The 25736-nt window shown below is 39.3% G+C and overlaps 1 protein-coding gene across 2 annotated transcripts in view; it reads right to left on the bottom strand.

Annotated features, from left to right (window-relative positions):
- The window catches only part of BCAT1 (branched chain amino acid transaminase 1), a 58276-nt gene that overhangs the window by 12996 nt on the left and 19544 nt on the right, over positions 1-25736 (bottom strand). The window contains exons 3-8 of one of the 2 annotated variants that reach the window (XM_074586154.1): positions 10499-10699; positions 9251-9307; positions 7064-7174; positions 6057-6176; positions 3598-3761; positions 2263-2405 (exon numbers count right to left, since the gene is read on the bottom strand). In XM_074586154.1, coding sequence (XP_074442255.1) covers positions 2263-2405; positions 3598-3761; positions 6057-6176; positions 7064-7174; positions 9251-9307; positions 10499-10699 — 796 coding nt within the window. The remainder of the gene's footprint in view (positions 1-2262; positions 2406-3597; positions 3762-6056; positions 6177-7063; positions 7175-9250; positions 9308-10498; positions 10700-25736) is intronic. The other variant, XM_074586144.1, reaches the window with a different exon arrangement.

Genomic DNA, 25736 nt, shown 5'->3' with positions numbered 1-25736 from the left:
CCAAAATTTTCACTTTGTGAACATAAACCGTAAACAGTATTTGATGAATGAAATATCACACTCCTGTATTTATGCAACAGCAGGGATCCCGATTTGGCCATATTATAAGCCTCAGCCAGAACAGCAGTGGGCATACAAAAGCAGCACAGAGCACGTCATGTTATTTTACCAGAAATTAAGCAGTTTCCTCCACTACTCCCTCCTTGATGTTACAAACAAAACATTTTTCCAGGCTCCTCCTGCCATCCAAGACATGATGCCATGTTTAGTCACAATGCTGTAAATGAAAATACATAGCGAAGGCCTGCAAGAAAAGCCTACTCTCATTGGAAGGATAGATGTCCTTTAGTCTAGGCTTTATTGGGATGGGTCTTTGATTTGTTATAAATCAAGGAGAGCAGTTCAGATGGCTCAGCGGTGACCTCTGAACACACAAAGAAAGGCATTTTCCTTTTGATGATGATCTGCAATTTCTGCCTCACTATTTTTCATGTTAGATCCCTCTCTCAGCTACAGAATTTGCATAACAAAACAAAACCACAGCCTAAGTAAATATCCTTTGTGAAGTGACAGAACATAACGGCAAACACTTTTTAAATCACAATGTAAAGCCACAGGCAGGTATGTGATGACACGTTGACAGTGAGAGGGATTCTCAACCAAAGATACCACAAATTAAGCATTAATCAACACACCAGGAGACAGCAAACTGCTCCAGTGATGTTAATGACCATGTCGTGTGAAATGGCAGGTTTGCCAGTATACAGTTAGCTTGGGTAGCATGAATTACAAGTTGTTTGCTACAGCCACCTCACAATAGTACTATTCAGTAGTCCACTGGTAACACAGTGATTGGCAGATCTTTGGAACAACACGGTGCTGCAGCTGGATAATTCCAGCATATTCCTGGTTTAAGTACAATGCGAACATTGAATTCTAATTATGTCCCCCCTTCAGTGTCCTTTCCTTGGGCAGAATGAGCCAAAATCTATTTTCGTGTCTCTCCAGTGAAGTTACACAAGGCATGAATTTGGCCATTTAGCTACATTGACAAATCTACTGCTGCTGTAACAACAAAAACAAGATTTCTCATATTTATAGTTTCATTCACAAGACTTCACTGACTCATTCAACACTGAGGGAGCATCATCCCTCCTCTTACAAAAGTGGTAAAGATTTCGCAGAAGAATAAATAATGAAACTGGAGAAGGGAGTCGGGTAGCTGGATTCCCATTACCCTAGACTATCCAAAGCATACTGCTGTCCCCACAGGATGTTGCCTCTGTACTGCAGCTGAGCACTGTCAGAAAAATGTCCATTTTCAAGGGTACCCATGACGCTATGACAAAAATTTGAGTCTGAACCCTGCCATGCAAAAATTCAGTTACATTTACTTTTCATGGAAGGCCTGCACTCATGGAAGTCTGGAGGCGTCCTTTTATTCACTTGCCTATACATTGTCTCAGTCCTTTAAGGACTCAGAGTCATGTAGTCATCTGAACCAGTTCTCAGGTGCAGCTATCACTTCTCAAGCGCTGAATACTTGCATGCCCAACGTGTGTTTTTGAGATGTCTAAATAGTTGGCTGCTCATTCACTAGATAGTTTTCTAATCAGTATGTACATTGATCAGAGATGACCATGGGTACAAAGAGGTAAAAATGGCTTCAAGAATGATGGTATCTTGAAATCATCATTTGAGCATTAGTAATGCAGAATGCTGACTGTCATGTTTCTCTCTGCCTCCACTGGACAGAACTTCAAATTCTTCAAAGAAAGAGCTGAGTTCTTCATCAGTTGGATACTGAAATACTTTTGGCTATGCTTCAGGAACATTTAACATGCCAGAAAGTGGTGATAAGAACCACTCATGCCCAAAGCCACAGTTTGAGGAGTTACACAGCCATAAGGTGTCTTTAGTATGTCTGTGTTGTTTTCGACCCATCACCTCCTTCAAGATCAAGCATGCTGCTAGAGCTGACACCAAACCTGCAATGTGGATTGCTAGACTCTACCCTTCTGAGCACTTGGACTGGCCCAACAGTTTAGTATGTTATCAGTAGGCAGTAGACACACCTGCTCCAGAATGTCCTCTTTCTCAATGGCATAACTAACAGCCACCTATCAGTTTTCAGAAAAGAATACACATTTCCTTTGTTAAATCATCTGCATTAAAAAGTTTATGACCTGAACTCTAATAGTAATTTTGTGGATTATTGTCCCAATTGTCTATTCAAAGTTTTCATGTTTTGTGTTACTATACCTCCATCTTCATTTATCCAGTAGAGAAACAGATTCATTGTTCCAACTTCAGTTATTTGGTGGTCTTCTCCATAGAGCCACAAAACCTGCTGGCAGCCTAACTCCTGGGCTTCTTGCTGGGCATAAATAGAAGAACCATAATTCCTTCCAGAGGAAAAAAAAAAAAAAAAAAAGAATGAGCAAACAGTTATGAGTGTCTGGTTGGGTATTTTCTCATGTCTATGCAAGGTTGTGTGCACACCTACCTTATGAGCAAGTGCTCTGCACAGTCAGTGCCTGTCCCTGGAATATTTTCATTGGAAGTACTCTACTAATATTTTACTTTTTGCTTCTGATGTTCAACAGCCATCAAGACCCAAAGTCAGCAGCTCCAAAGCACTGACCACCCTGGAGTTAAGTTCTCGCCTCTGGCTACAAATCAAATCAGTAGTGACTCCAGACTATTCCTTTTTTCATAGCTGATGTATGAAAGATGCACGGGAAACAATAAATATATTTAAAAACTAAGCAAAACCTCATAGACAAAGAGTAAAGGTCTCAGAACATCAGACTGAATTAAGGAAAGCTGTTTTCTTGCCCTTTGATTAGTCTATAAGATCAGCTGAGCAGCACTTGACAAGTACTAAATTCCTGCCTAGAAGGGAAACTCCCAGGTAAAGAAAATTAGCTTCATTTAAATCAAAGACCAAGGACATATTATTAAGTCACTTATTCAGCGACATCCAAGTTGCTTGCTCCAGTCAAGTCCTAAGCAGCTTCACTCTAGAAGTCAAGCACTTGAACATTAATAACTATGTTTCTACCTAACTGATGCTTTGGCATAGTTCAGCAGAAAACTGCCAGACTATGGTCAAGTCAATGCAGACAATTGTCTCATGCTTCCCCTTAAACACCCATACTCCCCTAACTAACTGCAGATGGCTTGTCAGGACAGTTTGCCAAGGAAGGAGGTCAGCAATCAAGGCCATTCACTGCCCAGTTGGTGACAAGGTGCTGTACTGAATGGTGCATCACAGAATTGATATCTTTAGTGTCGACTGCTGCAAGGGGAATAACCAAAGTATTACATGGACACCTTCCAGGTCCAGTTCCTCAGCTTGAGATGCTGCAAAATTGCCTCTGCAAATAGTCCACTTGGCTGTAATACCCAAACAAAAATATGCAACTGAATTGCATAAATAGTATTTGCAAAGTACAATTTTGAAATCTTTGTTACATTACATTGTTTGTGTAACTGCTACATTTAATACCTCTACTTCTGCTGGATTAGACACTTCACTAAAAACCAAATCTCCTTTGTGAGCTATGTAGAAGATGCAGAATTATGTTTTCTTACCCTCCCAGTTTGCAGTCCCCTGTTCCTCCTTTCCAGGCTCTTATATATTTTGGATCTGCCCATAAGGATATTGGATTAAAGCTTCCACTTGCAAAGTAAGGGCCCACCGGGCTCATTATGACGTACAGTAGGGCTTTAGTTGGCTTCTTCACTCCAAGGGAAGGCTGAAAACAAAGAATATAAAGAAATGAAAAGTTACTGAGAGAAAATATTTATATAATATTATACTATTAATATACATAAATATATAAATACTATACTATTATACTAAGTTTATAAACATACTATATATATTATACTATTCATTTATAAAAATATTTATATAATATTTATACTAAGAGAAATATTTCTATAACTTCCCCCATGCTAGCAACACAACCACCCTAATTTTATATATTGTCACCACTCGCTTACAGCTGGTTCATTTATCTAGGTATGATTCTAATCTTCTCAAATAGTTTCAAGGTTTTGAAAATTCAGAAATCAGCTTAACAAGATACTATATAATTATATGAATTAATCCCAGCAGAAGCCTGCAAAGCCTTCCTGGGGGAGAAGTGTCAAGGACCACCACTAGCAACAACAACAATGTAGGAACCCCTGTCAGCTGCATTAGTGATGAGAATCAGCCGATGCCACTTAGAACGGGCATTGGTAGAGTTGACTGGTGTCTCTTATGAGCGGCTGTCACAAGCTAAAATGATTTGCCAGCTGGAAGTGGTTCACACAACACCACAGGAGATGAGATAACCTGGCATGTGTCACTTGGTGTTTTTCCCCTCCTCTCTGAGAGATGGCTTCTCACACTTCAAGTCATCACCATCAGTACTTGAAGGTGGAGGTGAAAAGTCTGGCACTGATCAAAGTCTGAATCCTGTGGTAGGAGACTCAACTTAACTACATGATTCTTTGCAAAGCTCAGGACTGGCCACAGAATCACAGAATGATTGAAGTTGGAACGCACCTTGTCCAGCCTGCCCTGGTCAAGGAAGGCTACATACATCTGGTTGCTCATGATTCTTGGGGTCTTCTATGCACTTGAATGGGTTACTATTTTCTCTCCACTCAGAGAAACCAGTCTCATAAAAAGAACGAGCTCATCCTAGGTTTCTAAGATCAGGTCTCCATTGAAAAATATTGAAGTTAAATCTTTAGGACAAAAAGTCTAAGCAAAACACTGTGCACAAAGCATGTGAGGCTAAACTGGGAGGTGTGAGGGAAAATAAAAGTGTAATAATGGAACTACTGGAAATTCAGATAAGCCTTCCTGAGGTGCTGAGAGGGTTCTTTTGATTTCTGCCTAACTTACTCCTTCAGCAAAACTTCTAGCAAGATTAGCTAACTAAGATATTGATATTTTTCCTGATTCTTACATGATTATTCAAAAGATCATGCTGACTGGGTTTCCTGATTGTGCTGATTCATAAAAGATTAGGAGGACATGCAACCGGGAAACAACATATGACATCATGGAAAGGCCAGGTATGTTGGTTAATCTGAAATAAAACTCAACCGCAAAAGAATTCCAAAAGCAAAAACAGGGGAGGAAAATAAATTTTTAGTACTAATACTTTACAGTCACTGAGTGGAGATTGTTCCATCTGAAAATCTGCAACTAGTTTACAAGCATTAAATTATTGGAGTCCTAGAACACATGTGAAAGGTATATATATATATATATATATATATACACTCTTCTTGGAGAAGAGTAACTTGCCTAGGTGGGAACCATACATTATTTAGCTTCTTTGTCCTATGCTCTACCGTTATAGGTTTAAAGTTTTAATTAAAATAAACTCCCTGTTTCTAATTCCCTTTATAAATACTATAGGCTGGAGTCACATCCACATGAAACTCACGGACTCCATACAACTACTTTGTTGCTAAGGAGCCTCTTACAAGGTCAGGTTTATCTGGGTTCAAGAATAAATTGGTACAAGAACTTGTTCTTAGTTCTGTTAAAAGTCTCTTTCAGAAAAGCCATCTTAATTTACTGGGAAGAATCTCCAAAAATCTCCTCACTAACGTCAGGATAGAGATATGAGATGAAATCACAAAATCTACATAGACAATTTCTGTTCCCTCACATTTTCTCAGGATTATTAGTATTTTAAAGGCATACATTACCATTTCACAAATAACTATGGTGTTAGCACAAAACCGAAGTTAATTTAAATTTTGAATTTAGATTTTGCCGTTACTACTGAGAACAGTTAATCTAGGTTTACTTTCTGTGATAGTAATCAATGTGTCCACTAGGTGGCGGTGTGGTCAACGTAAATTTCTGAAGTAGCGCTACAGGTGACTAACTCAGAAGTGAAAACATAAAACCAACTTGCACCTGAACTGTAATACTGTTGTCTAGCGACTGCTGCATATTTCCCTTTATGGATGGAGGCTTTTGCCTCGTGCTTAAATACACAAAAGTTAAGGGGGGGGGGGGGGGGGAAGTTTCACACCTCAGTTCCAATTAAGGTAGGACGGATGTACAGGCTGGCAGTGGTTGAGTATGGGACCCACTCCTTTTCCACTTCCACAAGCTTCCGGATGCACTCTAACAGCTCATTCTGGTCAAAACACTGGGAAGGAAAAGCAAAGGGATAGAAGCAAATGGAGAAATATAGCCTGAACGCTCTGTGGTCTTTATAGATCCACATGCTAAGGGGAACACTTCATCAGGATATGTAACAGTGACAGTCCGTAGAGGTTCAGAGGATTTCATCATCTTCCTTGAGTTCATTTCTTACAGAACTGAAGATCCCATGGTCTTTTCCTCCGCGCCTTTTTATACAGAATGCCCTTCTTCTGCTACAAAGTATCCTCCTGAGATAATAAAAAGGAGCCATTGGCCCTTCTTGCCTCCAAAGGACACGGAGAGAACTCCCTGTGCAGCCAACACCTTCACTTTGTCCTGCTGCAAGTTATGGCACCACCTCTTCTGCAGAAAGGCGCTCAGGATTATAACTCCAAGGGGTCCACCGAGTCTCACAGCTTCACAAAGCTGCAAAGTTCTTGCAGTAATAAAGCTAATAAGTGTGGGAGGAAATTCACAGGCCAATATACAACTGCTGTAAGCAACATTAAGTTGCTAGCATGACCAAATATGAAGGCACTCGGAGGATGAAGGACTTTACTGAAGTGGAATGAAGAAAAGGAGGAACGCTAGTGCCAGAACTAGCTGTCTGCATGCAAATACCTACAGATCAGCGCTCATCCCTCAGAAGTAGACTGTGTACATCTGAGGCAGTAGGGGGACAACAAAGAAAGCAAAACACTGTTGCGATTTAAAAGAAAAATGCATTTCAAACAGTTCACTGAACAAGAACTCTTAACACAGTTTTAACTGAACCGTTCAAGAGTTAAAGCGCTTGATAAATGTTATACTACTGTAAAGTTTCAGAGACTTGCACTCTGAAAATGAAAATATGCTCTGACTTAAGGAGAATAAAGTGCCTTGGCTACATACTGGCAGAGCTGCTCGTCTTGCTGATCGCGCCATCCTGTCCATGTTGAGAGTTGGCCGGAACAGGCGGATTTTGCCATCCACTCCTCGGTAAGCCTTCATTCCTTCAAACAACTACCAAGCCAAAAATAAGGGAAAAGAAATCAAATAATAATGGAGACACGTTATCCCATGATGATCTATGCAAAAGCAGAACACACCCTTTGGAAATAAAAGAACTTTGCTTTCCTGCTCACAGAAGTCAAAGCATAAATGCTAACTAGTTAATCCCTGCAACACACTCCTGTGAGGCAGTATTATGACATCTATATTACAAAGACGACCTGCCTATGCTTCAGATATAATTTTCTCCTTCAGGGGACTTAATGATAACCGTTTTTTTCGTAATTCGGTTACAACAATTAAAATTTGTAGCATGCGTTTGACTTGACTATTCCCTCACATCCTGACTGATACCTAATACTGAGCCAAAACAGTATTCTCCCTTATGGAAAAGATCTACAGAATTTAATTATATATGTTAACAATTTTTAGGGCTCTGTCCAAAATGCATTTTGGTAGGAAGCATAGAATAAGGTAATTAGGGGAAGTCTGTTGCAGTTCTTGCTGTAATTGTAGCAAAATCTTCGTCACTTCTTTCCCCCATTTACCCCAACGCTGCAGAAGGGGGTTTAGCTAGCATGAGCGACAGATGCATCAGACTTACACTAGAGGAAGAATGAATGAAAATGTTTTGTCTATACTTTACAGGAAACTTAAATTAGTCATTATTATCCCATCAAACTGCAGAATCTGGATGACTGGTGCTGACAATCAATTTACCAGAAATGCTTGTCCAACTGGTGCCCTCCCAGCAGAATGCTCTACAGCATCTCCTAACCACAGCAAAAAAACATATGCCCACAAAATATCCATAGCTATTTTCAGTTACAGCTTGATAATTTCCAGTTACTGTTATAGGCAGAAAACACAGGTATTATATAAGCTCACATTAATATATACAGATATTATTTAGAGTAAGTGTTAAAGGATCACTTATGCTTATAGGCAAGAGTTCAGATTTTCAGAATTTATTTTCTAAAGCATTTCTTTGTACATTAAATTTCAGTGTAAGTTCTATGAATTTAACTGCATCACTGCTGTCAGTCTCCTCAGACTTTTCCTCCTGACTGTTCCACAAAATATGGCTGGAAATACATTCTGTGTGGCTGGAATTCTACATATGCAGGATTTTTATTTGGGAAAAAGAATAAAAAAGAATCCTGTACTGGGTATTGGTGTAGAAGTAATTTTAGTAGAATACTCAAGGTTTCATTATGAAGTTCTATATCATTTTCCCATAAGGATCAGTGAAATGCAATGTTTAGAAAGCTTTTGTGCAGTCCCATGACAGAGCTAGGTCCTTCCACATGACAAATTTTAATCGGGTTGTAACTCGGTTGCAGAAATTCCCGCAATTTTCCTTAGGCTACCTATCAACTATGTAGCAGAACCAGAATTAGAACCTAGAACTTTTTGCTTCCAAAATTTATGTTATTCCTATGGCAATGCCAACCTTACTAAAAGCTTTGTATGCAGTTCTGAAAAATAAACTCTTCCTAGGATAGACATTGTAGCTACAAGAAAAACATTCTAGCTTTAATAAAGGATGGCATAGCTAGTGATATGGTTGATAGTTTGGTATGATTTTTATTGGGCCAGTGACTAATACCACATTTCTGTAATGATACTTTCTTATCACAGAACAGTTGTTTCCCCACCACCCTTCTCCCAAACACATTCACAGAACTTTTAATGAGAGGGAAGAGGAAGGAATGTTACTACTAAGATTTGACCAATGGTTCGAGAGAAGTAAGAATCACATCATTACTGAAACACAAAGCCTTCTGAAGCTGTTAAATCTTTTTCCCCAAAAGTAAATAGCTTTAACCTACCAGAGCTCAGTAAAACCTTTCACTCATTAAAAAGGGAGATAGTAATGTGTTCCAGAAATGCTCAACTTGAATAAAAGCAACTACTGTGGTTGCTTGATGGTTGGTTGCTACAGTGGTGTGTAAACAATATTATCTGACATCTTTACGTCACAGGAGCTGGATCTGGATTTCAGCAGATCCAGACTATCACACTGCGTCATGGAGGGCAAGGAGAAAGGGGAGGGAATGCCAAATTCATCATTTTTGTTATACCCACTGTGTATTCATTGAGCCACAGCATTGGCACCAGATTCTCCTCTGTCTGTCCTCTTGGCTAGAGGAAACGTGATGCAATAAGGGTAAAAGAATAAAAAAATGGAAAAAAAATAAGAGCATATTCATGTTAGCAATGATTTCAGACTGGCCCAGAGGCTAAGCATTAAAGCAATATGCTACTAAGAGTGAAATATAGATTTGGGACTCCAGCGTGGTTTCTTACTTCTTGGGCAGATCAAGAGCTGCAGGCTTAGTCACAGGGGCCTGTTGTAATTTGCACAGGACCTTTGGAGGTCTGGTGACTAGATGGGGAAAAACCAGCAACAACAAAAAATGCTGAAGTCAGGGGCTCAGGGACAACAAGCAGGGGAAAAGTTTGATCCTTCCCTTATACCAGTGGTTAAAAATGAAAAGAAAAAAGAAATAATAAAAGAAGAGCAAGCAACTCCACTAACTTCAGTGGAGACACTGCCACCTACCCAGAAGTGGGAGGAGAAGCAAGCTTCCATTTCAGCATATGTGCCCTACTGAGGCTCTCACACAGATGTGAGTATAGCCGAAGCTGCTCTGGAGACACAAAAGACAGCTTTAGACAGTAAGCAGCTAAGCACGGAAACTGTTAACCACGCTGGTTTCCGACTTAACATTTCACTTTCCAGAGTTCCTTGCTGTATATTCTCTGCTCAAATACACTTGCATGTGCCAAATGCATCAGATCTAGTTCAGAGCTCTCCAGATTTGTTCGGAGTTGCAAACAAGCATCTGTCTAGTCTGTCCTGCAATCCAAGCTATGAACCTTTAAAACCACTTAAAATAACTTTCACAAAGTGCATGTTCAGTCCCCAAATTAAAGGTACTTTTGGAATCTCACATGGTCTTATCCAGTGCTTCATTAGGTAAGTTACACCAGAGACAGTAATTGGACCAACCCACTGCCAGTGAACTAGAATGCTTTCTCAAATGAACTTGCCACCACACAAGGAAGGGCTCACCTTCACCTTCACTAGGCTAGAAAGTTAAGTGAACTGGAATCCACAGGCTGGAGCTGCTTCTGAGTTATACTAACATAAACATAACCCTGATGTCTGGAAGGACATCAGTTAACAAAACAAAATGTAACTCGATACTAACAAACTTAAGACAGTAATAGTCCTTGTATTACAAAGCTATTATCCATTAGCTATGTATTACGTTAGCTTCATGAGCTACTGAAACAAAATAGCAGTTTCCAAATCAATTCAGTACTCACTTCTACAGCATAATGCAGAGATGACGAGGCTGGATGCAACGAAAGGTTCTCAAGTGGCTTAATATAAGGTTTCTCCCATCCTGAAGCCAAGGACCACTCAATTGTCAGCATATTATCAGTGAACACAGTTCCAAATACCAAACCATTGGGGTCTGGTTTTTCCTTGAAAGTTGTAGCTGGGGTGATAATCAAGTCTGAAGCCTGAAGGAACATGAAGAAAAAAAATGAAGTGTATAAAAATAATTAAGTCAGACCGATTTAAAAATTATTGTGCATCAGGGAACATGAACAAATGCAATATTTTATCTGTGGGGACATTTAATGACAGAATGGTTAAAGGCGGCTAACCTCTAAGTAGCTGGCAAAGTATTCATACTGTGTACGCACACATACATATACACAGCTGCTTATACCAGAAGTAGTTAGCATATTTTGAAGCACTGCTAAGTGGAGGAAGCAGGACAAGATATAAAACCTTAAAATTAGCAGATGAAAATTTCTTGGACATTTAGATTAATACATCTATACAAGTTCACAGAAACACCAAATTGCTGTACCTCAGAACATAAGCCAATCATCAGAAATTAATCCCCCTCAGGACCAAGTAGATATGTTACGCTGATTTTCCTCTAATGCATAAAACCAACGTGAGAGATCAGAGCCAGCAGTCAGCAGATTACTTGGGTCACACTAGCTTATTTAATCACAATCATATTTTCCTAGAAAGATCCCATTAGCAAAGGCGGCTAAATGTTTCCCTGCATGATTAACTGTAGAGACTTTCTCGTACAAGCCATGACTAGCTTCAGGAATGCAGCACAGTTTTTTGTACTAGTTTTGGCTGGGATAGAGTTAATTTTCTTTGTAGGAGCTCATTAGGTGTGAATCATCCTTAAGAACAGCAAGGGAAGAAGGAAAGCAGGATCTCTGGCACTCCCCTTTTATACACAGATAGGGACTAAACAGCTAGAGAGGGCTATGAAGCAGGCAGAGTCTTGATCCACCTTCTCCGTTCTCTTTCTATGTCATCTGAGCATTTAAACTGTGCTGGACAGAGGGGCAAGGAAGAATTCAACACAGAATTGTATTTGAAGCTCCATTTTCCTTCCTGATGTGACTCAGAAAGCACTGACCTTATGACAGACCCCCAAGTGAAGTCTTACTCCTGAGTGTTGGGTACATACAGAATAGACTGGAACACAGGTAGTTCAGACTATTGTTCAAATGATTTGCATGTGCACTAAAAAAAGTAGTTCTGCAAAAGATATCACTGACTAGTTTTTGAAAAAGAACACACACCCCTGTCTTTGTAAACAAACTGATTTTCAAGATGTCTTTAATTAAAAATGGCCTGAGTTTTATTGACTGGTTGGTTTGGTGGGTTTTTTTGGTTTTGTTTTGTTTTGTCTTAATGGCTTAGATGTGAAATTAACTTAGAGCTGGAAAACATGAATAGCTAAAAGCTTGTTTCAAACTATCTCCAATTATAGGGCTTGTCTAGATATTACAGTGCATTAGCCTGGTTGAACTAATACATAATCTGATGAAACAACAATTACTCATCTTAACTCTTTAGAGTACCCTTTATCCTGCTGACAGTGAATGTGCCAATGGGAAAAGCACTACTTAGTGATGTCTTGAAAATAAAAATGTATTTTACCTGACAACCTCTTATCATGCGCTCTGGAAGAAAAGATATCACAGAAGAGCATGGTTCAAAATAAAAGCCACAAAGGAATGTTTGCAATTATCCACAATGCGAGACTCAGCTCAGGAAAACACTTATACAGGAGCAGGATGTCAATGGGGCTTAAGCAAGGGTGTAGAACCCAGTTAAAATTCTGCTTTATCTCTGGACAGAATCACACCTTCTAAAAAACACCCACTGCCAGTGGTCAGCCACTGGGTCAGCTAGTCAAGGCTTCTATCTCATCTCAGGTCACTTTCATTAAGGTAATTATCCTTACAATAAACTGGCCTGGGGACCAGAATTATCACATGGAAGTTCATCTCCCAGAACTCCCATCAGTGTGCCGATTTCTGCTTTTATTCCTCAGTGTTCCACTTCCTCGGTCGTGCTAGCACAACTAGTTGAAAGGCAGCACTATAAAACAGCTTGCTAAACTCATCTGGGTTAACAAATAACTTTTACTTTAAGGATGGAGAAAGATTTTAATGTGGCTTTTCTCACAGGCCCACAAGCACACGTAGAGGGAACAGTGAGCTGCGGCCACAAGTGAAGAAACACGCTCACTTGGGAGCATTTGGGCTTTCTTTGACCCAGTTTTGTCACCAAAGATATTTCTCCAGACTTGGAGTTCTGGGGTTCAAGAGAGCCTTGGACAGAGTCTCTGTTATGTGAGTGATAATTCAATAAAATTACGCCGAGCAAATACAAGCACACTGTTATGCTCTAATGGTTAATACAAAGAGGGTCCCAGATCCAGGGTCCCATATCCTATGCTGGCTCATTAGAGGTAAGATGTGGGCCAAGCGCTCACTCCTGCGAGTTCAATAAAACAGCTACTTCTGTGTGACAGGCGCTCACACAGCAGTGCCTATGTCTCAGAGCAGTAGCCCACACCGCTTAGCTCTCAGCGCCAAGGATTGGGGACCTTCTGCAGTCACAAACAGAAATTCCTGGACTGGATTGCAGGTTGAGTCACTTGAAGGCAGAAAGCCTAGAGAGGTAGGTAGCTATGATGCTTATCCACAAAGGAAGCAGATAGTTTCTGGACCACAGACGTTCCCTGGAGCTGCACACTCTGAATAAGAAGTCCGCCTGTTGTTTCTTATTCCCTTCAGCATTTAGGGAAACCAGCTTTTATTCAGGCATTTTGCAAACAGCTGACTCAACAACATCAGGTACAACACTTGACCTTCAGGTACAACACTTTCTTCAAACAACAGTAGGAATACTCTGCAGAAGACCACACATATAGGCTAACCTGCATAGATCAGTAGGGCAACAATCATGAAACTGGCAAAAAGACAATTTTCCTGATCCTTATAATCTTGTTAAGCTCTCAGAAGAGGCATTTAAGATATCTTTTTTGGCCATTACTTTCTTAAGATCCTTTCTTAAGGCTCTTGCCCCATATTCGTTCTATGTATTTTTCTCCCTCTTTTTGCCAAGCAGCGAGTAATGCAAGTTAACAGCGTGCAAAATCACCTGAATCTTTCAGAATCCTAACGCTTTTTATGTCAAGACACCATGAAGCGCTGCAATAGATTAAATCTTTTTTTTCCATGGAGGCGGATGGCGGGGCAGGATGAGGGAGTTGAAGAACCCATCTCTGGAGTACTCTCTCCCACAGTGTGATCTGCAGCACGAAGTATTACCAGCACCCTCAACCTCTTCTAGGTCCCTGAGTGATAAAATCTACTACATAACATCTTCCTTGGCCCACAGACCCTTTTGGCTTAACTTGCCCCAGCATTTTGTGGTGCTGGGGAAACCAAACACCCAGAAAAACCCACAAAAAGAGAGCAGAGCAAGGCTAGGTGACTAATACCAGGAGTGCTGATTAAGTATCAATGCCTATTACTTTAATCACTCATTAAAAAAAACCAACATATCACGGTGCTACCATGGTATCACCTATGACCTTTATAAACAGCAATTTATTTCTTTCCTTTGTCAACAGCCCTGAAAGCAGCATTAAGGATGCATTAACACCCATCCAGATCTCCACTGTTTGTACTGCCAATACAAAGGGCAATTTTCAACTAGGTTTGTGTTTTGCTTGCTTTGTTTATCAACATGCTCTCAAGCACCTTCTAATGCTGCTGCCTAATAAAACCATTAAACTGGAAGGAGAACCGGTAAATGCAGGGAGGAAAAGGATAAGGGAGATAAAGAAAGAAACAGATGTGGCACACAGTCTATTAAGTGCAGCTGTTTGGCCCCTGTTGCCTAAAGTAAAATGACAAAGACGTAGTTCCAGCCCCGCAAACTCTGCATGTCACAGCAGCCCGGTACATACAAATATATGTGCCTAGGTCCCAGCCCAGGGCACTCTGGTAAGAAATAGGAAGAACGAGATTGCCCTGCCTATGGTAGGCAAAATGAAATGGTGTGGAAACCAGCTGGATACTGTTGATTTTCAGAGCTTAAATGCTGCACCTACAAATTGCTACTGTCTCAAACCAGACACACTTTTTTGAATAGCACCTCATCTGAAAAGTGCCTGCTGACTCCAATGTAACGTCTTCCAGAGCAAAGCTTCACCCAGCCCAAGCAAAGAAGATATATTGTGACCTCCTGAAACTAAAATTCATCATTTGATCCAAACAGATCTTGTCAATTATGAGCTAGGTCAAATTAAAAGTGACGTGCTGTTCGGTGTCAATTTTAGCCAAAGCTGTAGTGAGACATTCTGGTGCTTCTAGCCAAGATGTCAGTTTAATGCTTATTCTACCCAGCCTTTGCAATAGCCTCAAGTGGATTTGGAACTGACAGCAGCCTCTGGCCAGAACTGTTACTCTCATTACTACACTCCTACCTTTCTTACCCTAGGGAGCTGTCTTGAATAGGTGCAGATGACGAGTAAATATTTTGTCCTACTCTTTCCATTAAGTTTTGCCAATACCTTCCCAAAGGACCCTCAGCTGCAACTTATTTTCACTGCACTGAAACTACTAGACTATAAGCAGTAGGTTGAGCAGCTGTAACAGGTGTAACTCATTTGATATACCCAAACTTTTCTAAACACTGTGCTGGCCCAAGCATTTCTATCACTTACTTGAGTAAAAACAGAACTGGCAGCCTCAGCTGTAAAATAGCTTACAAGTTACCTAACTGTAACAGCAAGTTTCAGCAGAGATCCTCAAGATATTACCAGCCACTCAGGAAGACTGACTGTAATCTATTCTGATGAAATAAGTAACCTCCTTGACTTCCAGCCAAGGTGATTCATTCAAGATCACAAAGCAACTGCAATTATTATTTTTTATTACTGATGCTGAGTTTGTAAGCATATCCTAGGAAAGATCAGGGCCTTCTGATGCAATAGCAGAGGCAGAAGCATAGGCAAAATCGAATAAATTGGTTTTGCCCTTGCACTTGTGTACAGCAAAATGTGGTTGTGGTAGCAGAGCAAACTTTGAGAAGCAGACAGATTAAGAGCGTGAGGAATTACTATAAAGGGGAAAGGTAACAAAGTGTAGCCAGGAGGAGTTTGAGAGAACGAGGCTGGGACTAGACAGAACAGTTTTGAGAAGGGCTCCAGGAATGGGGAAGTTGTTTTCCTGCTGTTCAGTCTTTATGGCTGTTGCACCCTCATCATCGCTTTTGGGCTCTCCCCAGCACACATATTTCTGTCCCAGGAAGTCATTATTTCTGCTGAAGCAGCTACTTTCACCCCACTATGTCTTCTGAACCTGAGGCTCCTCCTATATGACAGGCTGAGGAGAGGAGTTTTCAGCTGCTGAAGAGAAACAGTGGTGGGCAACTAGGTTGAGGATACTAACGAGGCTGAAGAAAGTGTCTTGTTCACCTCTGGAAGCTGAAAGCCTCTCTTCTCATAAACAAGTTTTTTTTTTTAGTTTTGCAGCCAATGAGCCAGCTACCACCTTTCTCCTTCAACTCATTCAGCTCCATTGCTTTCCAGACATCGAGCTGCAGGTGACAGAGGTTTTCCTGCTGCCCTGAGCAGTGATCTCAGCTTGACAAAACAGCAGCACCTACTTGACTAAAAAAGAGATTTATGTCCTACAGGCCTTGGGTAAACCAAGGTCTGTGGATTTGTTTCTTTTCCCATCCCCACGTTCTTTGGAAAAGACTGCTGGTTTTCTGGGGCAGAGACCACCGCTTTCTGTATAGGGCTAAGCCCTGTATGGCTCTGATCACAATAATGAAGTCTATAATAGAAATAGCATAAATAATAATTCTGTCAACTCACAGCAGAATAAGACAGTTAAATAAATTCTTAGAAATCTATTACTAGCTTGTAAGTATAAAAAGTAATATTAATATAAGCTATCCTATAATCACTTTACCATCATTACTACTTTAAATTTACAGCAGAGCCTGAGGGTTGAGAATGGAAAGTGTGCCAAAATATAATAAGATTTGAGCAGGACGAAAGCCCTAATCTTCCTACTACAAGAAAAATAAAGAGAAACAAAATATAACAAAATATCTTCTGCAACCCCAGGGAAAATACCCAGAAATCTTTCAACATAAAGCTTCCCTGAGACTTCGTCTGACAGTATGTTAGCACCTGTAATTGGACTGAGCCCTGGAATCATTGCATCAGGCTGACTGTACACTGGGTAACAACGCACAGAACAAACGCAAAGCACAAGGGAGTCAAGGCTCTGAATCAGTTGTGAGTCAATCATGGAAGTTACAGAAAATATGGCTGGAAGGACTTTGGCTAGTCCATCCTCTGCAAGGCTTCTACCTAAACTATTCATAACAGATATTTCTCAAATATTTGTCAAACCAAAGAATGAGCTCCTGCTACACTCTGCAAGCAATGGGAAGAAAAGGAGAAGAGTGCAACATATTGTTGACTCCTTTAACCTTTCCCCTGACCTAACGGATGCTGCAGCTCTGACGCAGGAATGTTTGATTTGGAGCAATAGGCAGGGAAGTAAACCTGCTCTAACAAGAGAAGAGATAAGTGGTTGGGATTGACATAAACTTCTTGCCTTAGGGAACGAAAACGGCACCTAGGGCAGCACAGCTCAAAATGCAGTCTGAAGCTCCTAAAACATGCCAGAAAGGAAATAAAGATATTGGAAAGCTGCAGTCCAGCTAGACTGGAGAGAAAGCATTGAGGAAATCAATCTTGCCCTACAAAACACTCAAGCACATGGATAATGCATAATATCATTGATTTCAATGGCACTAAGTTTTAAGAGTTTTCCCATATGTTGCCGAAATGCTGCCCTGCCCCAACTCCCATTGATTTGATCTAAAGCCCATTTAAGTTATTCAAGACCCCTTCCTCCATCTTTGTAGGAATTTGGATTGTAAGGGAGGCAAAATTACCCAAATCTCACCCATTTCTACTGCTTCAGGAAAATTAAATGGACTAGTAATGGGTTTGGGTTTGGTTTTGGGGTTTTTTTGGGTTTTTTTTTTTTTGGTTTTTTGGGGTTTTTTTGTCCCTTACTCATTAGTCTGTTCTCCACTGACACGTGTTTCAGAAGATATGTATTTTTAAAGTTAAGAAAGATGAAAATGGGGTTGCTACAGATTCTAAGGAAACCTTCTACCTGTTATTAAGGAAATCTTAAGGAAACCATCTATTGATTTTAATGGGGTCTATCTCCTCTACTTCAGCAAATGGTATTTTCAGGTCTACAGAAGACAGTCATCTAGTATCTCATCTATCAAAGAATTTTATAAAACATTTCAGATATGACTAACTCTTTAAAATATAAACCATCAAGATGCTGATAAAACTATTAAACACAGGAACAGAAACTGGACACATTATTACATTTTGGTCATATAAACTATTTCTGTTTGCTAACAGCTGTTCCAGTTAACCAAGTGGGGTGATCAGAAGGGGTGAATAGGGAGGAAGCATAAGCAAGCTTTAACGCAGTCATTGCACTGGACTGAAAAACACATTGCTGTAGCTCACTGTTACTGCTTGTCAGGTTAGCTGTATAAAAATCCTCTTTGGCCGTGCAACTGCACTTCATGTCTGCAGTGTAGATATACCTGGGCTTTTGATTAGAAAAAAGCAATTCCATATAAAATGAAAAGGGAAATCACAGACTGCAATTTAGTAATAGCCCAATTCCTTGCACAGAAAGTCCTCTCATAGACTCAAACATTTCCATAAATGCAAAACTAGGAGCATTCTTCACTAATGGAACACATTGATTAATTACACTATTAATATTGTTCACTATTAGTATATGCTGCTTCTTCTCAAAAGATCTGTTGACCTGGTTAATGCAATTCCTGATGCTGTGCTACTCCTTGCCTCACAACCACTGTATTTCTTTATTGTAGCATAAACACAATGTTCCATTTTTAGAAAGAGTTTGCCTGGGAGAAGGTTTGAGCCTAACACAAGCTGAGGGCTCACACTGGCCTGCGACACAAAACTGGAATAGAGAAATCTGTGACATTTCACCAATACCACATTTCTGTACAGCGGCACAGTGTTTTAGATGGTCAAATAATACTGTATGAAAACAAAACTTATAAATTTGGTCCATAAAGATATAAGATGCTATTGTCTCCTCATTCAGGTAACACTGTCATTTCTATTCCACACAAAAAAAGTGAAACAAAAATTGAGATATTTACATCTAAGTTTTTCTAAAAAGGTAGCCATATTGAAGGAAGAAATGAATTGTAAACTAAATTTCAGACAAACTCAAGCTGGAACTATTTCACCTAAGTAGCCTGGTCAGTCACAAACATGTTATGTGGAATAGCCAAAAATAGAATCATAATCTCACACGTCCAAATCCAGTGCAGTTGCAATTAAATCTTCTTACCCTGATTTTAATAAGCTTGCAGACATGCAGGGAAGTGGATTCATGGAATGAAGGCATTCAGAATTTATCATTTCATATGGAATTTCAAAAACTTTTGGGAATATAAAATGCTTTCATGGCACAGTTTCTTACACAGAGGTTACAGGAATAATTACAAACATTCAGTTAACCACACCTGCCTTTTTTCCTTCTCCCATCTCCCTCTCATACTGGTAGACAGAAGGTAAATTTACAAATTGCTATAAATTTCAATGTTTGATCTGTCACTGAAACTGCCACATTTTGCCAATTCATTTCATTCAGTACTTTCCTAGAAATGGGAACTAGTATGGGATTAAGATAAATCTCTTCCAGCTCTCTAGACTGTTAGTTCATGAGAGTTAGGATAGAAAAATAATCTCAAAAGCAAGCAGAAAGGCCAATAGAATCCTATAGGAAAAAACAAGAAGTCTAAATTCTCTTCCTAAATTGTAGCTCCTATTCATTTGTGTTTAGCAAAAAAAACCCCCATTTAATATCAAATCTGGGAACTTGATATCACAATGGCATAAAAATTTGAAAATTCTTGAAAATAGGTATGGACGCCATGGATTTTGTAAGTTTTGGGAGTCGGATACTTTACCTTGGGAATCATTATATGGTGCTAAAGCCCTGCATTTTAAAAGCAATTCTTCATCTTAGGAAAAATAAATCCAGAAAAAGATACAAGTCAAATGGTACTTCCAGAAGTCTAGTACAATTTCTGTGCTTTTACAGACATCAATTATATCTTAAGCTCCTAGTTAAAAAGAAGATAAAGCATCACTTTCTTTGTGCTATAAACCAACTCAGCCAAACTGTCCCCTGGCTGTTTTACTAGCATCTTCTATTTATCTTGGCTAAAAGGTCCTGTTATTTGCTGATGACAATTAGCTTTACTTGCAAGTCCTACAGTTTCAGATAATGGGACAATTAGGTTCTCTACTACAGCTTAGAAAACCTATTTACTAAAGGCCTGCCAACTATTTGAAGGAATTACCCACCTGAAGAGAAACACTGAACTACGTGCCACCAAGCTAAAACTGCATAGAGCTGCCACAGATCTCAAATGCCACAATTATAGATGCGTTCCTGATGGCATGAGAAACCTAATTGCAGACTGTTGGGCAATCAGCCCTTAACATACCATGGAAGAGTTAGGGTGAATTATTTTCACAGCACTATCGTTGCTCAGCAGCATTTCTTGGCTACTATGATCCTGAAGCAGTGACTCTACTGCTGCTACTCTGTGATAACAAGCTTGATTTAGAATCATGGATGTGCCAAGTGGAGCCATCAACAATACTAAGCTGCATTAGCGTACCCTCCACCAGTGCATGCAACTTGAATGGTCTCCTTCAGGAAAGCCTCTTTCTCTTAGCAGCCAACAACCACCGTAGAAAACATTCATTAACACATATTGGGCTTTGTTTCTTCTCTCTCTCATCAAAACAGGACACTCAACTGCAAGTGCACTGTGTGTTGATCATTACTGTGACCTAGACCCATACTTTCCTAGTAATTGGAATGAAAGCAGCAGATACATAAGTCAGTCTTGCCCAGCTATTATTAGTAACATTCAAAAGAGTTTGTGCAATGCCTGTGTGGACGCAGAATACCACAGAAACCACTCAATCTTTTCTATGCTGTAGCTGGTTTTCCTCTCGCAGATGAAGATGAGGGAATGGATTTGATTGTAAATCACCTGAAGTAATTCTGCAGCATATACATACCCCGGTAGGAGGCATAATCCAGTAATATGAAGGCACTGAGGTCTAGTAATATTATTACTCACCAATCTTTTTTGACGCAACACATGACAAAAAGCAAATAATTGTAGCCATTGATGAAAAGCTAGAGTGAATAGATTCAGCTGAAATCAAGATAAAATCAGAATGACCTTTTCTAAAGTAACACCCAGTCCACAAATGCTAAATACTGTTATGGCAACAACAGAATTGGTCTCTAGCTTGGGATCCTGATCTAACAGTGGCTACAGCTATGTACTTCCATGGAAATAATATGGAGATGACCTACAAAATGGTAACTGATACAGTAGTAGCTTAGGAGGTTCAGACTGGACATGAGGAAAAAACATTTTCTTAAATAGATTAGCGCAGCACTGCATTCAACAAAGCCACAGCTGACCTGATCCCACTTTTAGCGGGAGGATGGACTAGATAGCCTATGGTTCTAAGACACAAAATATTTGGAGATGCCTTATTGTGTAACATTATACATACACACACACATACAAATAGACATCCAATTGATCATCTTTCTTTTACTGCTTCAAGGCAGTTTATATAAAAGCAGCTTTCCTATATACACATTTTGGGGAGCTACTGCTCATCACAGCATCAAATATTGGTAAATTTCTGTAATAAGTTTTTCCTCATTCAACTTCACATAAACATAAAGGAAATGTCCAGATCAATCAAGATTTAAAATGGGGTCTAATATAGAATTTTAAACAGAAACACAGGGCAAACTCCTAACAAACCCCCCACCCCAAAACCACAGAATAATCAACAGCTGTCACACTCACTGAGTGCCCAGGTAAATAATTCATTGATGTCAGTAGAAAATGACAAATTGAGAACAAGCTGGAGAGGAAGAGATGTGAAAATATATAAACCATGTAAACTGCTTTATATTTGTTAGCTTTGTACATAATGTGGTAACTACAATGCGTATATGTCCTCATTCCAAAAACATTTCAGCGTTCCCTTGATCCATATGCTTTGAGCATGTCAGAAACTTTACCTACTGCTGATATAAAAGGAAAACACAAGAGAAGTGCTATGTACTTCCTAAAGTCTTCAAGGAGTGGAACATTCACCATGTAACTCTAATGTTGTGCCAATGTGATAGAGTCAGTTAGTTCAGATTTTAAAAAGTAGTTTCAAAAAATTAGACTATTCGGTATTTTATACAGTTTTAATCTTTACTTTTCAGAGGAAGGAAGAAACCATTTTCTTCTTTAAAAAAAAAAGGGGGGGTTGGAGAATTGTTTATTCTTTGTCTCTGTTATCAACCTTTTCACATATATAATAGTTTTCTAAAATAAACCTTAAAACTGTCTAATATTTCAAAATGAATTGGTCCCTCTCCCAGTTCCCAGGGTAAGGAATCCAATATCCCGCTATATTTGGCACAAATTACAGATGCACTTGAGTTTCATTAGCATAAACATGGTAATGAATCACAGTAATGTAGTTTCATTAATATAAACATAGAAAATGCAATAATTAATCAGATTTTCATTTGAAAGACTGTTTTGAAAATAGGCGTATCTTTCTCCGCAGAAAAAAAGGGCATTTTCCAACTCTACATACACTATATAGAGACAGTGTATAACTATTCTTGTTACACTATAACAAGAAACGCTGCATACTGCAATAACATTTAACTTGCATCTTAATGGCATAGATTGCTCCTGTAATACTACCTTATTTATAATTTTAATGTTTCCAGGGTAAGACCTGTTCTTTATCTTTAATGTTATTGCATTATTTGTCAAGAACGTGAAACAAGGCAGAGAATCAGAATCAGCACAGTATGTTTTGCATAGAGCCAACCAAGTTCACAGTCATTTCATGCAAAGGCTTCACATTTTAAAACATGCAACTAAAGGTCCTATTACAAGGAACAACTACATATGTGTGAAGAGACCTCCAAGAACAAGATCAACATCTGTAAAACTTTCACTGGCAGTCTCTCAATTTGAATCACAAATGCCTGCACTGGAAACAAATTTTCAGTTTCTTCATACTTCATCCAGAGGTAAAATACACTACAGCTTTAGATTCTGTGGAAAAACTGCCAGAGATTCTAGTTGTTTATTTGTAGGCTATACCTATAACATGGAAATAATCTTTGTGTTCTAATTTGTACAATATCTATCACAATGTCAGCTAGATCACAGCTTGGGCTCTAAAACATTATAGCAATGCAAGAAACAAATACTAAAATACACATCGTTACAGAAAATTCACTATATCCAGCGTCTCACAAAGCTAGACATGAGCTAGCTCCAAACTGGAAGCCATGCAAGCATATTAGCATAGCACTGTATTCAGTCTAGCAAGTCCAAGATCTCACCGGGGATTATTAGTTTGAGCAGCACTGCACAAACCTGCCTATACAGCTTCCAGTCTGACATCGGCTCACGTCCCACTGGCTCAGAGCCTGGGAAGGTTGAGTCTGCAGAAGACTGTGTGAGAACACTCACAGGTATTTAGAGTAACATAAGGAGCCATTCAGGTACAGGAGCTCCACTTAAACATTTTTCATTCCACTACCATAAGTCTTCATATTAGCAAGTCAATTCAGATCCACTTGTAAGCTACAGCTACTTTATTCTGCTTTGGTGTAGCAGACTAGCCAGTATGCCCTAGAAGGCCTGCACCATTTCGACACACTAAATAGGCCCTTAAAAATTAAAACAAAAGAACTGAACTTTGCACCATTAAGATGCCCAAATAATTCTACATAGCTTCAGGTCATTAAAACACAGTGAAACATAACAGGAGTAGGTAATACCTTCTTAAAGTCTGCCACGTATCAGCCTCTCAAAGAGAAAATGTATTCCGTGAAAAAAAGTTACATAAAAACTAGATTTATCTTTCTGGATATGGATTGATAACATGAAGGAAAGAAAAGGCAATTACAGATGCCTTTAGTTTCCTAAGACCAAGTATTATGAATTCAAAGTCAGAGCTAATACACACATTAAAAGAAACCAAATTGGAATTACATATGGAAATAGACCGCTACATTATCCAAAAAACATTAATTCTGTCTTGTGACAGTACAATAAGCAGAATGAATGCATTAAAAAAATTACCAGATTTTTAATCATAAACATTAAGTGCCTTAGACATAACTGCGTGCTATTTCATGGTATTACTGAATGCAAAAAAAATGTCTAAGGGCAAAACCAGACATGTGCATTTCTTGATTCAACATTCCAAAATACATTCAGTGGTACAGAGAATGACTGCACTTTCCATTACTGGTCGCATACTCCCCTCCTAGAGATCCAGTGCTAACAACAGGCAAAAACTACAAGTATAACTTCTTAGGTTATGGCTACAATCCACAGCCAGTTATTTAAATAAATAAATATATATATAAATATGTGCATACACCAGTTGGGGAAGGAAGGAAGACTTCACTCTAGTGGAAGGAGTTGGGTAGATAAATCCTGGAGATTTGACATTTTCTACAATACAGGAAACTCTAGCATAATCACTATTTCCTTCGAAGTTTCTTATCAGTTCCAAGATCACTGGTCACATGTCAGCTCTAAATGCGATGCATTAAGTATCTTGCAAATCACAGACCTGTCAGCATGAGATTTTTAACTGCAGGAGTCAAATTAAGGTAGTTCAGTAGCAGTTAAAATGAACGAAGTGCCAATTCTGACCTATTGGGTTAAGAGAAGCCCATGAGAACCGAAAACAGCGAGCAGCTAGCAGGGGGACTCGCTGCTTGCTAGAAGCTGTAGATAGTGTTCATTCCTTCCCTCCCAGTGTATGGGGAGTCTCTGACTCCACCTTTCCAAGTCAGGCAGAAATTGCAGTAAAATTCAAAGAAGCTCACCCCACCTAAAAAGCATTGCATTGCATTCTAAAAAGAAATGTCCTCAGAGGCTAATCTGGCATTCAAATGTTGGGCAGCATCCACTTTAAGCAATATGTTTTATGTAAGCATAAAACAAAACCATACCCTGTTTTCTGCATTCCCACAATCTTGGATTACTTAGGTTACTGGCACAAAATTGCAGCTTTCTTCAGCACAGTCAGCCTCATGGGTCAGCTTGATTCCTTTGAAATACTAGCTATAGTTTCTGAAATTGTAACTGTAACTGTCTTCTACAGAAGTGTTTGTGAAGTTCCCTAGAATGAATCCAGGTTATTTTATTTGTCATTGTCTTGCGTTATTGTTTCCTTCATTTACAAAGTTTTTAATTTGACAATTACATTAAAGAGACTGTAAATAATTATTATAATGCATGGCACTGCAATCAGTACCTGTACTCCCATCATAACTTTCATACAAACACCCTCCACAGTACCATATTTTCTATAAAACTGTACCCCTTTCTGGTGACTGTGGCTAATCTTCAGGAACAGAGCCATAAGGCAGGAACAGAATTACAAATTAGATTTCAGCCTGAGCCAGCTGTTTTTCCTAGTATTATTCCCTTTATGACCATCTGTCCCACCTGCTAATATATTTTTCCCCTCACATAGACTCTCCACTACAATGATTTGCCATTCTGGCTGACATACAAGTATCGATGTAAAGAAAACTGGAATAAATCCAACTTTGTGCCACCCAGTATTTGGAGCTTGGGTAAGGCACCTGCTCGACTGCTGGTATAATTAAATCTGGTTTAAATTTGCTTTAGTTTATGCCCAGTTCACCTACAACCCAAACACTGTCAGAGTTTGTTGCCACTCTGACTATCTTCCTTCTGGACTATGTCAGAGTAGAAAGAAACAGTACAGCGTGGTTACACAAGAGTCTCCTCTCTGTAAAGCAATTTTTTTTTTTTTTTTTTAATGCATTATCACACTCCACTGAACAAATCTACTGGGATCTATCTTGTCTATTTATTAAAGGTGAATACACAAAACAACTCTGCACTCCATAATTGTGAATTCTTGGGGTTTCAAAACTCATTGCATGCCTGGTTTTGTCAACGTTTACCAAATCAGACCTTCTGGATGAAAAATCA

Source organism: Larus michahellis, chromosome 1 (genome assembly GCF_964199755.1).
Source record: "Larus michahellis chromosome 1, bLarMic1.1, whole genome shotgun sequence".
NCBI lineage: Eukaryota > Metazoa > Chordata > Aves > Charadriiformes > Laridae > Larus > Larus michahellis.
The sequence above is the reverse complement of the archived record's forward strand: the minus strand, read 5'-3'. Positions and strand labels throughout refer to the sequence as shown.